Source organism: Ammodytes marinus (assembly GCF_949987685.1).
Source record: "Ammodytes marinus genome assembly, chromosome: 13".
Lineage (NCBI taxonomy): Eukaryota > Metazoa > Chordata > Actinopteri > Uranoscopiformes > Ammodytidae > Ammodytes > Ammodytes marinus.
In genome coordinates, this window is record NC_137217.1 from 25259165 (window position 1) to 25276856 (window position 17692).

Here is a 17692-nt window from a genome sequence, read left to right on the forward strand (position 1 = left end):
GTAGTGACCCAGGTATTTTGTTTTCCTACAGACTCCCAACACTTGTCCTGACAGATAGAAATCTGGAAAGCACAATTCTTTGTCCCCTTTGGTTCTGCATATCATAACAATACTTTTTTTTAGCATTGTATTGCACATCATATTTCATCCCATAATGAGAACACATTTTCAGTAGCTGCTGAAAACCAGCACTGCTGGGAGATAGAATGGCCAAGTCATCAGCATACATGACATGATTTACAAGAGTGTTCCCAATCATACAACCAGTTTGGCATTCATTTAGTTGCTGAGATAATTAATCCATGTACAAGTTAAAAAGAGCAGGAGAAAGTAACCCACCCTGACGCACTCCATTACTTACACCAAAGGGAGTAGAGACACTGTTACCCCATTTAACATGCATTCTCTGTTTAGAATACCAGTAGGTCAGAATTCTTATAATACTATCAGGTGCACCCCTTTGCTTCAATTTGTTAAAAAGCTTAAAATGATTAACTCTGTCAAATGCCTTAGAGGCATCAATAAAACCAATTAGAACAGAGGAATTCTGCCTCATATATGTATGTGTAGCCTCCTTCACGGCATAAATACACAACTCTGTACCAAGCTTTGCTTTGAAACCAAACTGATTTTGACTAGTGCTTAGATATTGATTAAGGCGATCAAGTAAAATCTTCTCCAGGATTTTTGACACTACACTGGCTAAGGCTATTGGCCTATAGTTATCCATACTGCCAATCTTGCCTGCCTTGTCCTTGATGACTGGTACTAGAGTGACAGCCAACATAGAACTAGGCAGCAGTCCATGTGTCATGAGGCCAGTAAAACATATGGCAAGCAGTGCTGCAACCTTAGGGGTTGCAAACTTGAGGTGTTCTGCTGTGATGTAATCAGAGCCACTCGCTTTATTATCAGCTAACTGTTTTATTGCATGATGTACTTCACTGAAAGTAATTACTGTATCCTTGTTGGAAATATTGCTCACTTCATACGGATCACTCTTAACACAGTTGAATAAGGCAGAGTAGTGTTTCCTCCACAGCTCAGCTATATTATCACCCCCAGCAACTCCCTCTATGACATCAGGAAGTGATGTGTTTGACCTATTCAGAGCTCTCACCTCCTTCCAGAAGCCAGTGATGTTGTTACATAGAAGCTTGTCAGCTATAGCATCTGCTCTCATGACCTGTTCATGCTTATCAATGTAACGGATAGCATATTTGTATCTAGCATTAGTAAGCTTTTTATGCTCCAGGACAGGTCCATTTCTCGGTCTGCTTAATGTAATGTTTCTAGTTGATATTGTGTCACATCATTTTTCATGGTATAGGTTTTCACTATTCAGTTATTATCTTGCAAACTGTACTGTGTCTACTCAGTCACTGCAGTTTATGTCGAGATTTATGAAACTGACCCTTGTAGGATTTTTTGTTTTGTTTTTGTGACTGATGCACCTGAAACCCAAATTGTACTTTATTATCCTCAAAGACATACCCAATATAAACAATAGTATACAAGTAGTACAATAGTAAAACAATGAAAGGTATCCCTATTTTAAAGTGATTCAATTATATGTGTAGCTGTCACTGTAATTAAGATTAGTAACTTCAAAAATAAGACTTTTTAAAAATGTTGTTCCCTGTTACCTGAATATAGGACAGGCTTGTACTGAGAAATATTTCATTCGGGTATTTGGTAGCACTTACATAACAAAGCACACAATAAAACCAGAGATCCACCTTAGGCTTATATTATCCCTCTGCAAATATCTCATGGATGCAGATAACTACTGTTTCCCTCTCTGTGGTTGACAGTTAAATGGGAGGACCTCTTCCACTAGTGCTTGATAAGGAAATGAAAAGTAAGAAAGAAAGGGACATTCCCAAATGTTTTACTGCTCTGTAATTGAATACAACTTGATTCCTTGCTGGGAAAAATACACTAGAAAACAGTATGTGTGGTTGTACTTTGGATCCTTTACACAATCTGCCTCACCTTTTTATTATGTGGGTGAATGTGTACAGTATGTAGCAAAAGTCATTGCCTTATTACATACAGCATATTTTGTATTTAATATGTTATACAAGTGGACGTTTACTTTTCTGTAATATTTTACAAAGCTTACCTGAAAAGTTATTGACATAGGTTAGTGACTAAGAATATTTTTGGATGGTGTCAACTTGGTGAGAACACATTGCTTAAAATACAGTTTAATAAACTTTTACAACCTTCCTCAACCAGGTCAGCGAATACACACATGCTTCTTGCTTTAGTTGAATAATGGTTCTCTCATATTAATTTTTTTCAGAAATTCAGGCGCATAACTCATAAATGACAATGTTACTGTAAAATACAATGGGATGTCATTGTGTTTAGTGTTTTTAAATATATTTTATGCAAACACAACTTTTCCAACTTGAACTTTCCAATCAAAAACATGAAGTAGAAATTCATGATCTGTAAATACAGTATAAAACCATGTTGAAACTTTTATATTACAGTCATTCATTAATTTACATTAATTCTGCAACATATAATAATGATAATAAAACATATACAATATTTGTACATCTGCATTGTACTTTACAATGTGTCCACATGTGACTCGTATTGCACTGTTTCAACACACACCTGAGGTTATTACTTTACAGTGAACAACAGATTGCCCTCGGGCTATTAACAACCTGGCTGTTATCAGTATGGCTTAGGTTGCACCATGACCCCACCTTCTAATACATCTCTAGACACTATCGTTTCCTCTCCTGAAAGAACAGCAAACAATGAGGAACAAAAGCCAGAAACATAAAACGTCACTTCATTTTTAGGTACAGAAACTAATTGTCAGGTCGATGATACAACACTCATATTCTGATGTGTTGGTGAGTGTTAACAGGTAAACACATTTATATCTAGTAGAAATTCAGTCCCATTTCAAACAGATCAAAACGTCACAGTAGGTGTTGGTCCTTGTCTAAACTTTGTTCAGCCACAAGGCAATAGGGTTTGTTTTCACACCTAATCTTTAAGGCCGACTGTCCACATTGTAATAAAGTGACCAGATTGGGTTTGTGTATTTAGCGAGTGTAATAAGTTGCGATACATGTTGTCATAGTGATTGGCACAAAAATGCACATGCTGACTATGTCTTGCTAAGAGTTTCGGTTGATGTTTATTCTTGTTTGTAGTAAAAAGCTTGAAGCCACTCAATTCACCCAGCTGCAGGTTTGTTGGTGGCAGCTCTTTTCAGAGAACACTAACACATTTAAGTTATCAGAGTTGAAATTTAAGAAAGTGCTTTTACTGAACTTTAATTCACGTACAGTACAAACATGACTTTTTAAATCATGCAAACAAATTAGACTTCAGCACACAGAACACAGCTTTAGATCATCAAAACAACGTAAAATATAGTATACGATACTATGAACTTTACTTAGTAGTTACTATATTCCCTTTGGCCTTGTTTTTCATTATAAACGGACGACAAAAGGAGGTTTAGGTCAGAATATATTATATCAGTCATGAAGAAGGCTAACTTTGAGTTCAGCTTTCAAAACATTTAACATCATAATTTTAAAATACATTTTCTTTATGAAAATTGTGGTGCTTTTTGTTAAACAAAGTAAAAAAGAATTTCAGAATGTACAAACAATGACTTCTCTAGATGTAAACTCACAGATTACAGTAGGAATGTCCATACATCCTTTAACATTTTACAATTGTGAATTGATAAATAAAACCAGATTTGCTACATCACATCGAAATGTGTCCAAAGGTCCAGACCTTGTTAAATATGTCTTAGTTCATGATAAATTATTTTCCTCATCATCCAAACAGGAGACAGCAAAGCTGTTCACTTGCCTGAGAGCATCTGCATTGTCAGTACTCCCATAAACGTCCACATCGCCCTTTTATTAAAACGTTTTCTGCCATGAAAAATCTTGAATTATTTGAAGTTTTGGGTCTAAAAGATTATAATTAGTGGACTAGTCTTGAATTTGTACCATCCAATTACCCAGAACAATTGGCCTTGATCTCTCTTCTCCCATTGTATCTTCCTCTTCCTCACATTCCACCACCTTTTTTGGAGCAGTCCATGTCCGCAGATAGTTTGTCCTTCTGGTGTATCCACAATTGTCTTTGGACGCATTTCCAGCAAAGATTGGACTTATCCAGTTTTGTTTGTAACCTGATTCAATTAAGGCGTCACTGGATGGTGTGTTCTCGGATGCCGGGTGGAAATCAGGAACAACTGGTTGAGATGGGAAATAATGGCTGTTGCAGTAAGGCTGGGTTGGCGTTTCTACAGTGCTGTCATCGCACCCTGAGTCCGACCAATCGGAGCCATCAAAGCTCTGCAAGGAAGCTAACGACGGCCCCTCCCGCTTGGAGTCTATGAGGTCAGATAAAAGGGGTCTTCTCTCTTGGTCACCCGGGCTACTCTGTAACTGAAAAGTGAGCGAGGGCAATATCAGTTGTCCCTTGGGGTCGCGCACTGTGTTCAGCAGCAGTGGCTTGGCTGGATCGCTATCACAAGGTGATGGTGGTTCTTCATGTGAGGTCAGCTTTGGACTCGTTCGACATTTATCCCAGCTATCTCCAATGGAAGACGATGGTAGGCGACAGGTTTTTCTGGCTTCTTCACTGGTAGACTGCTGGTCATCTTTATGCACTTTAGCGGGGACATGGACGGCCACTACACTGTAGATTTCAGAGGACTGTGCGCTGGTGTCCTCTGGATCTGTGCTCGGACTGCATGCACCAGAGTCCGCAGAGGAGCCACTACTGCTGCCTGGCCAGTCTTGGCAGGGGATGTCCTGGGGAGAATAACCTCCAGCCACAACCGAGGGCACGTTTGGCTTCACCAGGATGGTCGCGTAAAGGGTTCGGTCACTTGGAGTGTAAAACTCCGGCTTGGAAATGATGAGGTTCCCATCTGGAGACCGCATCACACAGGGTGAAGAGCTGAAGCTGGTTACCTGTTTTGAAAATAGGGAAGAAAGTGCCATCAAATTCAAATAAGTGCTTATTATTGTGTAAATGAATCAACAGCTTTTCCTTTCGATTTGAATATTATATACAGAAAATTATGGTGGAAAATATAACACAAAATCTATTTTTATTTATAAATATCTAGAGTCTAAGATCTACAGTAATTATATATATGAAGAGTCAAAACATGTAATGCCACGTTGATACAAAGCAGTGTTTCCCCCAGCGCTTTATAGCTAAGGCGGCCGCCTTAGCAACGCCAGCCTCCCGCCTTGACTACCAACCGACCCCCCCAAAAAAAAAAAAAAAAAAAAAAAAAATTTAATTTAATTTTTTTTTTTTTTTTTCGTGCTGCACAATTAATGTAATAGCAAGCGCGATGTGTGTGTTGTGCATGGTCATAACTGCGCGAAAGGCCGCGATTTGCGGTAAAAAGCATGTGTCTCCAAGCGTTTCTCTATCAGCTGCTCTGTGTCTGCGGCTTTGCGCGCGCGACCGTACCGCACCGCGTGCGACTACGGCATGCACGCGGGAGAGTTAAACGAGCAGAAGCAAACCGAGATTTAACTGGTGGCGATAATAAACGCAGTGCAGTTCTATGGGGATATTTAGCTGAACAGAAAGAAGTGCTCTGCAAAGCTAGAATAGTTTAAGACTCCACATCACTGTGGCAACACAACCTTTCTATCAGCTAGGACAGCGCAGAGAAAAGTTTGATGAATGCATGAGAGTCAGAGCCGGCCCGAGGCATAAGCGAACTAAGCGGTCGCTTAGGGCCCCCGACCGCCAGGGGGGCCCCCTCAAAAAAAAAAAAAAACATTTTTATTTTTATTTTTTTTTGTTTCTGTGTTTGATATTAACATCATATTATGCAAATGTGAGTTAACATACAAAAAAAAAGAATACAATTTTTTGGTCTAGATAATTAATAGCCTAAAAATGTAATCAGTTCATCTGGGAGGTAATCCGAATCGGATCATGTCACGTTCACATCCATGCACAGTGTGTATTGAGTTTATTTAAAAACAATTGGAAATGGGGCTGCCCTCAGTTGCCCATGCACTGTGTATAGTCTATAGCCTATTTCAGCCTCGTCTGTGGAAAAAAAGATACAGTAGCTGGACAACGGAGTTCTTCTGCTTCGTTCCTCTCACTGAATTTAAATGCATTCATTATATTACAGAGCAATATGTCCCGTTAAAGAAAAAGAGCTTCAAGCCCAACCCAGAGGACCCTCCATAATATTTGATTTTATATTAATATTTGTATGGAAAATCCATGTGTCCTTCAATAGCTTCTAATTCATCTGACCAGTGTATCCAAATTATTTGTTCACACAAAATTTCTCAGATTCAGCCTCTTAATTTTTCTCTCAAAGTGCACCAGATTCATGCATTTCACTTTAAAAAGGTTAAAAAAAATCTCCCGGGGGGGCATACCCCCGGACCCCCCTAGGAAGGTCGGAATCTCGGCTGTCTAACATTTTCACACAGCTGCACAGTGGAGGCACTAGCGGAAAACACTGGGTGTGTGAATAATATTTAGCAAAGATCTATAGTTTCAGCAGCGCTAACATTGGACTGAAGGCTTGGGCCGGCTCTGAATGTATGGTCCATTATTTGTATTTAGTGTGTCTGTATAGTATTGCACCAAAACAGTAGAAGTTTTCTTTAATTGTGCTTTGTACTGTCTGCACGTTTACACATAATTTGTACCTGCACATAGCAAACAAAATTGCACAACTGTAAGGTCAGTGTCTGTTTTATTTCTTTACGGCGCATTGGCATCTTTGAGCAAAATACCCCTAAAAAATACCGCCGCGCCTCCCCTGACACGGGGCAGTGACCACCTTGACTAAGACATTTTCTGGGGGAAACACTGCAAAGGGCATGGCCAAATATACGTACAAGACCGAAACGACTACACAAGACTTTAATTACTCTACAATTGTCAACGCTGAAAGCCCCATGAGTCAACAAAAGATTCTTCAACTTTCTGAAAACAACATCCAAAGCGTTTGATTGTCTTTAATTACTTTTTAGGCTGCTGTGTCACATAGGCACTCTGGGAATTTGTGCAGTAACAAATGTACCAGAGGGCTTGGTTCTCGAGGAAGGAAACATTTCCTTGTACTAAACAAGACGCACCAAAGGACACTAAAGACTCTTACCAATTGCGGTGGCATGATCTTCACCTTTCCAGCCTTCACATAGTTGCACATACACACAACTGACGTTATGATTATGGTCGCCAGAAGAGCAGCACTCACGAGAAGCCAAGGCAAAATCTGCAGAGGATCTAAGAGAGATAGAGAGAACAGAGTTGTTGTCAGCCACTAATATGGGAATAAAACAACAATCCTTCCGCGAAATCAGATACCCTCAAGCGCTTTTAAACAGTGAAATTCCCATTGTGACATACACGTTTAGGCATGTTCTCAGGGAGTAGCGCTGTGACGTTAGGGCTTTAAATACACTATATTCCTGGATGCACTTCTCAGAAGAAACCGTCACCTATCACAACATAAATCTATACACGGAAACTTGTAGAAGTGGATTTCCCCCTCCAGGTATGGCTTTGAGTACATTGTGCTTTGAGGCGAGAAGAACAACACCTTAGTAAACAGACTGTGTGTAATCCAATCTCCTATATCATCAGTATGATGAGAGGTGAGGGGGAGTTCAATACACAAGCACTTATGATAGCATTCTTCTTGAAAAAGATCTTAATTTTTTTTGCTATCATATCATTCAAGTGTTAACAAGAGTATTATAAGACACAGGAACAATACATGTCATAGTGGTCAAAAGCATTTCATTGCAATATGAGTGATTTGACCTGTTCCATTGTGATAATGAAGCTTGGTGCAGATGCCGTTGAACAATAGTGTATTATGACAAACTGTCTTCAATTATTACTAAACACTACATTATTTCCAAGTGGCTGCAATCACTTGAGGAGATGAGCACAAACTCTTTCAAGTAAAATGTTAAAATTCAAATTTTTAGCAATTTCTCCAAAGCTTCTTTGTACAATTTTGAGCGTCATTATTTTGTCTCTATTCAAATTAAGTTGTTGTACATATTATAAGGGTACATTTTATTTTTTTTACTTTTTTTCTGATTGTAGGCCTTCCCTTTTTAATTTGCCAACTGATTTTCAAATTATACAAAAACAGTGGCTTTATGGCTAAAATATACACAAATGAACAAAACCTGAAATTAGAAATTACCTGAAATGTAAGAAATATTGGGCATAGCATATGCTGATAACACATCTCCTAGCAGTTATTGCCCTATATGGATCAATATAATTGCGAGAAGAAGATAACGTGTTTTATTCATCATCGTGCTCACCTGACAGTGTGGCACAGAAGGTGGCATTCTCACTCTCTGGGCGACCCCATTCAGAAGAAGGCTTGTAGACCACATAGCCGCAGTATTCTGTTTGATTGTTCTTCAAATTGATGATGAACTGGCCAGTTGTGTTTACATGAACCTAGAGACACAGTGGGTTATATTGGTTTAGTCTCCTGGACGGGGTCGGATAAACAAGAAATATCTAGATATCCAGAAACATTGATTTGTATAAGGATAAACAAAGACTTAAACTGTAAAAACTTGGTGTGGATTGATGGCCAAAAGTACCCGATAATATTACATTTGAAATGCCAAAAGCTTGAATCTTTAACCAAACAAACTTAATTTAAGACTCAATCTTTTTTTTTAAATGTTATGTATGTTCTTAATATGAAGACTCACCTGTTGAGCCCACTTTGGTTGGGTGATATTTAGAGTATAAACAACAACAGTTTTGGAGGGGCCATTTTTGCTTCCCATGATTATGTCTGCCATGGAGGCTCCCTTTGGCCCCAAAGGTAGGGTGACATGAACATGCAGGGATGCCACTGTTGAGTTTGTAGTCAAGATGGGTGGACCAAAAGTAGCTGCAAAGAAGAACACAGATGAATGAATAAATGTTTGATGCAATAGAATACAAATAAATGCACAAATGAGCATGGAAATTCTTACTGTTTTTTAAAGGTTTAAAATTGTGGGTATGGCCATGATTACGACCGTTAACGAGCACCCGACCCCTGTAGTGAAAATGAGGAAGCGATGGGGTTTCTGTAGTCAGGTCACAGTAGAGAGCTGTAATGTTCGTACACTCCTCTTTTGGTTGATATGACTCCGTATCATCACTGTAAGAAGTTCAATACAATGTGAATAAACCATGATGGAACCACATGCATTATTTATTAAACATGACTGTATTTTCACTGTGTATAGTTGGAAGTCTCTGAAGATATCAATAATTTGATAGACACTAGTTTGAGTCACAGACTTCAAGAAATAAACATTATAAACAAAAGACTGATAATGCATTCTAACAACCTGCATTAAGGCACTGAAGCGGTTCTGTGCAGTAGATAGTTACAGTTAAATAACCACACAGCCATCATCCTGACCATGCCAAATAAACCATTAATCATTTGAACACAATGCCTTTTTGAGTAAGACAAATGACAGCATTTTGTTCAAACAAGGAACTGCAGCCGATTTGATGATGGAAGTCACTCAAGCAATTCCAAATGATGGTTGCTGGGGGAAAGTCAATAATAGACTTTAAGAAGAAGATAAGAATGGCACCTGACATTTGTCTGGGAGACTGCGTCATGAGTAATTAGATGGCATGACATTTCCACTTTGTTGTGACAATTTGTGAAGCCTTAGTGAAAAGAAGAAAGAATAAAATTCGAGCCATGAACCATGTTCGTTTAATCTTCTTTCAATGAGGGAGAGCTGAGTGAAGTCTGTACTAATGACTTTGAACAGGCCCTAAAGCTATTCTTCAGAGTTGCTTTCAAAGCCGTCGGCAGTTGAGTTGAATCAAATCAACAGTGTGGTACATTTTAATAGCTGCGTGCTAGTTTTTTGAGCAATGCATTTATAGAGCCAACACTTCTATACGAGAAAGAGGGATAATAGTCTACAAGGAAAAACTGGAAAAGCATGTAGTAGCTAAAATGATATTACCAGAACGTCCCTGACTATCAAACCCAAATTATTTTGTTTGTACACATTTTCGGAATCCAAATCTTGAATGTAAAACAAATGTATTTTTGAGATTTTTTAAATGAATGCTAAATATTTTCAAAAACAGCTAAATGTAATTTTATTTTATTTAAAATTTGTTTTGCAACCTTTACTGCAACAGGATTGAATGATGTAGAAGTAGAATAGTTTTAGAAATACATTGGCGGTCTATGGCACAAAATAAACTGATCAATTAATTGCTGCTTTATTGACAATACGAAAATCAATGACTATCATCAGACTTATAATTTTACTAAAATAATAACATTTTCAGCATGATATGTCACTACAATGACAAAAACTACAATGTGCTAATTTAACAGTAGTCTGACATTGACACACACATACTGACAATATAAGCTAATGAATGTTTTCCCTGTCAATGCATGTTTCCTGTTCTAACCCATTTCTCCATATGGATCTGTACATTGACACACAAAGGTAAAAGAAGGCAAAGAGATAAGTAAAGTGGTATCTTACCTCCAGTACTCGACACTATAGAAGAGCTTTTCCTCAGGGAAAGCAGGCTTCGCAGCGTCCCAGCGGAGCATGTTGTTAAAGTTCCTGGAGTCAAAATACACGGTCCTATGTCCAGTTGACAAACAACCTGTCGTAAAAAAAGCCAAAAGAGCAAAGTCTATGTGAATCCTTTAATGACGAGCGCTAGTACAATCCTTGTTTTCATTCAGCCTGTTTCATCTTCACAATATCTGCAAAATTCCTCATCCAAATCCTAAACATATGTAAATCTATCTGTTGTGCTAAATAGCAAATTTGTAAGGAAGAACGCTATGCTACACTGTAACATGAGCAGACAACCTTTCGTCCTAGGGTTACATCTCACTTTTATCTATGCTGAAGCCAGAATTTTCAACATGCTGTAAAGCAGTTTAAACCCCAGCATCACACAATAGATCAAGACCACAGGGAGATAAAGTAAAATGAACACTTTGTTGCTGCTGGTGGTTGAAACTGAAAGCTGTTCCTTAAAGTTGCCCATCACATCTTTGATACAAGGAAATAATTCCCATCTCTCTGTACGGCATACCGGAAAGTGATGCAGAAGCTTAAAAATAGCTTGAGCAATTCATGCATGGACCAGATTTTCATGCTCTTGAGCAATATGTCTAGGGATTACATTACTGTTTAATATCCCACGTAGTTTATTGCAAATGTGGAAAGACACTAGCTTGAAAATTACACCCTGAATTCTCTCTCTGAATTACCATTTTTATAAACTGTACAATGATATAGTCAATATTACATCAGCCGGACTCTAAAATGAAACAGCATTTTCCATCGATCACTATCATTTAAAATGACCACATTCCTCATTGTGTTATGGGATTCTCCTTTGATTCAAATCAGAGGCAATCCTTCTCTGTCAGATATATTACTAAGCTTTATTGCATCGGCGTCATTATTTATTTCTCCTATTAGGTTTACGCTGTTAGGAAAGAAATGGCCTATTAAAGTTTTGGCTGCCCAGAGAATCATGTCAGCTCCTCTGTACTCACCATAGCAGAACAGGAGGAGGATGATGACTTTCAATGACCACATCTTCACTGAGTACGTGCGTCCCAAGAGAGTATCAAAGTCCTACTGCTGAAGCTGCTGCCGCTACGTTGTGAGTACTGCACAACAAAAGCAACAACACATACTACTACATGCTGCAAAAAAATGACCTACTGTACATAAACTCCCGGGTCTCTTAGATCCTTCCAAACAAAAACCAGAATCAATATGGAAAGGGCTGTTTAAAAATGAAAGATAGAACTTCAATTCATTTTTTTCTGCCCCGTCACAACAAGACCATCTCTGATTTGTGCTGGGAAAGGAGTGGCTTGACTCAGGTGTGCAGGTGTACTTTGGTACATGTTATCACTTAGTTCCTGTTTTTCGGCTTATTGCAGGTATGTTCCGCCCACTTGCATTCTCTCTCGGGACTCTCAACTTCCCCTTTCCTCACTCCTCCTTCTACGTTTAACACCTTGAGTCTCTCTCTCTCTCTCTCTCTCTCTCTCTCTCTCTCTCTCTCTTTACTTGCCTTTCTGGTTTTCCTTCTCTCTACAGTTTGCTGTATATTATTAAGACTTTCAATCGCATGCGACAGAAAGTGAAAGAACATGATTATGGATAGGTATTGTTATCACCCAGTTTAAGGTAAGTTTAGGGAAAAGGAAAATGAACAGAAGTATTAATACAAGTATAAATTGGTATGAAATGTACGTTCATCTTGCACTTATTAAAATATTAGATAGATTATCCAGAATGAGCCGTTACGCTCCAATTTCAACCTCATACTTTCTAAAGCACAAACATGATAACATTGTATTCAAAAAGCTCCATTGCAAAGACCTCATGTCAATTCAGGAGTCCTAACATTAAATGTGACAGGCAATAGGTTACAAGAGATGGAAGGTTGGCTGAGTCACTGTAGCAAGAGTTTGTTAAAGTAAAAGAAAATGTTTTGGGTGATGTAAAAAAAAATATATATATATATATATATATATAAAAGTTGTGCCTTTTTCAGTGAATGCAAAAATTATATTGTAGGTGTGCAATTTTGTAGTGAGCTGTTGAGGGAGCAGCAGATAATAACCAACAGCTGTCAAGTAACAATACAAGTAGGTGAATCATCACACAACCAGTTAATTGAAGTGGCTTGTACAATTGCAACATGGCCCAAAAATAAATAAAAACTATTTTAGAGGACAGCACAGAAATGGTTGCATGTGTGGTAAATCACCTTAGATTTAAAAAAAAAAATAAGTCACCAAGTTTTAAAGTTAAACAGGAGGCATTTCCAAAGTGTATGATCAGGTTGGATAGGCACTTCTTTCACTGCAAGTGTCTCCATCCGACGTTTGAAGGAGCGTAAATGTTTCTCATTGCAAAATTTCTGACTTGGACTAGCAGGAAATACACAGGCCTTTACTGATGAGTCAATGATGAATGGGTTTTGTTTTTAATGTTTTCAATAGGCTAGTATGCATTCCAAAGATCTGACACTAGAACACCTTCTGCATATTTGCAGCTATTAGTAATGTCATTGACACACCTGTGTTGTCAAGAAAAGTGTATTATGTGAACAAATACACTGTTTAAAGAGTGGATATATGTATTGACGAAGTGACGTTCCCATGATGTTTGAACTTTGTAATGACAGGGAACTGCACTGTTTGGACACATGTATGTACTTTTGAACCAAAATAACATTGATCTTGTTTGGCTGTCGTTTTACATATTTAACACATTTAAACACATTTGCAAACAATTTTAAAAGTACTTGTTGCAGCCAGATTCACCCCTATATTTTATGGAGCTCCTAATTTGGTTGGCAGGGTGACATACTTGGATCCGTCACCTATCAGCTCACTTGTTCGTTGCACACTGTTTAGGATAAGGAAGTTAAGCCATTTCCGTAAAATTATCTGTTTTATTGTTTTGACCCACAATACTGTGACTCTCTTCATTTATACTAGGCCCTGCATGCACTCAGTTTTTTATTTATTTAGTTTAATTGTTTTGTCTTTTAGAAAACAATATAGGGGAGAGTGGCCTAAGTTGTGCCACTTTTTACTCAAAGTGACTTTAAAGTGAGGCCTTGACAGTAAAGTCTCCAACTCAAATATATACATATATTTCAGGGTGTTGTGCATCCCTGGCAATAAACACTTTGGATCTGGACTAAACTGTTGAAGAAATATAGCTTTCAGAAAAAAAGTTGTCTTGTGGCACAACTTGCTCCCGGTGTGGTGTAAGTTGTGCCATTGGAGAAAATACCATGGGGTAAATTGTGCCATTGATATATACCTCATAAACTGTAATGCAAGACAAATCCATTAGACAATCACTTATTTAAGGTTTATTTAAAGTAAATAAAGTAAATATTTTACAAAGATTGAAGGTCAATTTTCTTAAACAAGAAAGTCACCATCATCATCTTTCTGGCCATCTGAACTCTTGTCAGTGGTGTCGTTAAGTGGAATGGAGATGTCAGTCTCTTTTGAGCTACTGTAGACAATCACTTTCTTTTGGTGACCAGCGTATACAGCCATGCCAATGGCACAACTCTCAGAAATGTACTTTGCACTAGCTGCTCCGCCCTTGTAGAACCAACTGCCACCTGGCATATGCGATTCCCTCTCCATTTCTGCCTTTAAATCATGGCTCAAAACCCATCTGTACACCCTGGTTTTTCCTCCCAATTAACCATCTTACCTCTGCACTACTATCTTTGTTTATATGTGGATGTCTGGGCTTTATGTCTTTTATTTTGGTTATTGTTATTTTACCTTAATTTTTTACCTACTGAATGCACTATGTAAAGCACTTTCGACAGTGCAAACTGTTATAAATGTGCTTTTATAAATACATTTTACTTACTTACTTACTTATAACTCACCTAGGCCCTCTGGTACAAATCACCCCATCCCCAGAATTTTGGATAATACGCATGATGCAGCAGTTTAGGGCTGACATCGTGCTAACTGTATAGACACAAAGTGTAGCATACTAAAGCACTAAAACATGTGTCAAATGTTTTCAAACGTGTCTATAATTGTTCAGACACAGTAATCAAAAAACCTTGATCATGGAAATGTTACTTTGAAAGGCAAAAACAGTTTTTTTAGCTTAAATGTGCTTATATCTTATTCCATGTTTCTCCCTTTTTTACAGGATGAGTTTAATGGATGGCTCTTCTTAAATATGTGGTCACATTTCCAATTTCTTCTATGGTTTTCTAGAAACAAGGGGTGGCACAACTTGCCCACCGGCACAACTTTTTTACTTTTACTAACACTTTGAACACTCACCTTTCACCTGCTTTAATACAAATTCTATTTTTTTAAGGCAGCATTTTGCCCACTAATAATGCAAACTTTTCTAATCACATGAATGTCACTGTTTGCTTTCTTACTGAAGTCTTAATGTTTTTTTGTAGTACAGATTGAACAATCTAGTCCAAAACAACCATGTGGCCATATTTTCCTCTCTACATTGAGATCGTTTAAACTTCCTCTTATTCAAACCAATACCAACACAATAGAAGAGATCATTCACATCCAAAACAGACTTAAAAGTTGAAAAATCCCCGGTTGGTCTGGTTGGCAGCAGCACAAAATGACATTTGCAAAAATAACATGCACAACAAAGCACACATTGATTTGTTTCACCAAAGAACTGACAATCTATGTCCACTACTTATCTCATTTAAATCCTTATTGATTTCAGTCCTTCCGTATTATTGCCTGCGCTGGTCTTTGTGTACCCAATCTGTCTTTCATCAGGTGTCGTCTGTTGTCAGTGGGTTATGGTCAGTGACACCTTATTACAGAGAATAACATCCTGGCAGTGATGCGCTTCAATGCTTGATTTTAATTAAACTGGTGTTTGACTACTCTCCTGTAACCAGTGTCATTACGATATGCCACCTGGCTGCAAAATAATAAAAAGCCCTAGTCTACATATCATGGAGATCATGCTGGCTTTAGATGGAACGTGTTTGTTTTTGACCTGGGAAGTTGAGTACATAATGTTCTTGACCTTCAATGGGCTGAACTGATTTTTCTGCATTTCAAAGCCATTGTGAGGGATAAGAAAAGAGGTGGGCTCTGCAGATAAAAAGGAAGTATGAATTCAAGGGCTATATTAACATTTCTAGTTTCTCATTTCTGAAATCATGAATTCCAAGGTGGGCAGTATTCTCATTATTACATTTGGAGGCACCATCAGTTTTGATTGAAATAATGGCACCAAGCAAAACTGAGCAACACCAACAACAACTTTATGAACCTTTGAAGTCTTTGGTGGTGCAAAGGTACATACTATCTTTCCTCTATTATCTATCATTTGGCAGAAACAATGAATTAATGTTGTGTTATTTCTGAGATATTATCAAATACATTAAAAACTGCCTCTGAGTTATCAATGGTGAGCATCCAGTAACCAAATGCCTCTCATCATGACTTGTCTGCCTTCTAAAGTTTCCAAATTCCCTTTGAAGCTGAAAGTAACTTGGTTTGCAACCAAACACACAATCAATAAAATGTATGCTTTGCTGCACAGTTTCACAGTGATTTTCTTTTCTTTTCTTTTGGTGAGGCAATCTTTCCTTTTCAAATTGTCGCTAAATTAATTCACAGTTGAGGCGTCCCTGAGAGGAGGAAAGACTTTGAAGTTGTTGGACACCAACTGAGGAGATGTGATGTACCTCTGTGGGCTCTTACACTTCTAGAACATCATCAATGAATCATCGTTTGTCAGAGCAAATCAAAGGCATCTTGCATCTCTCACCTCACCAGCTTGTTTGAGTCACAAAGACTGAGCACAACCTTTGATCTCATTCAGGAAACACAAATTGGACTTGGTAGATTCTGGCTTCGGATCAGGTCTCTGGTTCTGGATCAGGTGTCAGGCTGATGGAATACATCATTAACATTTATTCATTCTCTTTTCATTTTCCTTTATTTAACCGTTGAAAGATCAATTGAGGGGTAACTTGTATGTGTTGTGTGACAAACAAAATTGGAAGCCTGAACAATTTTGCTTTGGGCTTTGCTTTCAGTCAAGTACAGAAATGCAGGGCCAAAAGACAGCGGCGTCCAAGTTTCTCTCCTGTGGTATTTTGGATCACAGTGTTTGACTGGAGGAGAGGATGGTGATCACAAAGTCCTGTCTCCCCCATAAACTCCCCTTCACTGCTACCTCCACTGCCAGCAACCATCATTTTCCCCTCGACTGTCCCTCTAGCAAAATTGTTCACGAGAACCTGACAGATGAGTTCTTTCAAGCAACAAAGAAACGCTGTGTTCCATGCTGTGTTTAAGGGGAAGTTCAAGTCATCGATGAGAGGCTGATGGGTCACAAACAGACAAGTAGACAAACAGATGCGCTGCTTAGTTTTTTTTCAGACAGGCAGAATGAGAACAAGATAAAAATACAGTTCTAAAGATAGGAAGAAATGACAGAGGAGCCACCCTAGACAGACAGGTAAATAGATGAGTCCATTAAAGACAAGCAAAAAAAATAAATCCAGGTGATAATCATTTACATTGACTTATCCTTAACAATATTGAATAAAAAAAAACATTGTTTTTGCTATTTAGATTCATAAAGCTACATCATCAATATTGGCTCATTGGAGAAATTTGACAGATATACAGTATATGAACAAATTAAGTAACCTCAACAAAGGGGTGAGGAGGTTTATTTGTAATGAGGCAAGTACATATATCTCTGAACAAGCATAGTTAAAAATAGATTTGATTTTCTGAACAACATACTCACTAATGGCACCATAATTGTGTTGAGAGATGTGCCCTTCTCCATAAGTTAATGAGGAGTGATTCTATTTATGTAAAACTCATCTACAATGTGTCTTGCAGGTGAGACCCCTTGTTTTAAATCAGTAATGTGATTTGTGTTGTGCATGCCTGGCCTTCTGCCATGGTATTATCCAAACCCATCAATTAACACCAGATCATTATAATTTCAGCAGGGGATGGGGGTGTTTGTGAAGGGAGTAAGTCACGGACTAATGAAATAATAACAGTACTTGTGACGAGGAAGGAATTTATAGGCTGTGAATGCTTTACATT

The 17692-nt window shown here is 38.1% G+C and overlaps 1 protein-coding gene across 1 annotated transcript; it reads right to left on the reverse strand.

Moving 5' to 3' along the window:
* Positions 1-2487: 2487 nt before the first annotated feature.
* Positions 2488-11907, reverse strand: ifnlr1 (interferon lambda receptor 1). Its single transcript, XM_080039019.1, has 7 exons — positions 11606-11907; positions 10569-10695; positions 9024-9193; positions 8754-8938; positions 8349-8490; positions 7163-7290; positions 2488-4979 (listed from the first exon to the last, which is right to left on the reverse strand). The coding sequence occupies exons 1-7, from the start codon at positions 11646-11648 to the stop codon at positions 3987-3989; spliced, it is 1788 nt and encodes a 595-aa protein (XP_079895145.1). The 5' UTR covers positions 11649-11907; the 3' UTR covers positions 2488-3986.
* Positions 11908-17692: the final 5785 nt, after the last annotated feature.

Coding starts and splice junctions, on each gene's coding strand:
- ifnlr1 (XM_080039019.1), bottom strand. CDS start 11,648: ATGTGGTCATTGAAAGTCATCATCCTCCTCCTGTTCTGCTATG. Junction 10,696..11,605: donor CCTCCTCCTGTTCTGCTATG/GTGAGTACAGAG, acceptor TTTTTACGACAG/GTTGTTTGTCAACTGGACAT. Junction 9,194..10,568: donor TATAGTGTCGAGTACTGGAG/GTAAGATACCAC, acceptor AACTTCTTACAG/TGATGATACGGAGTCATATC.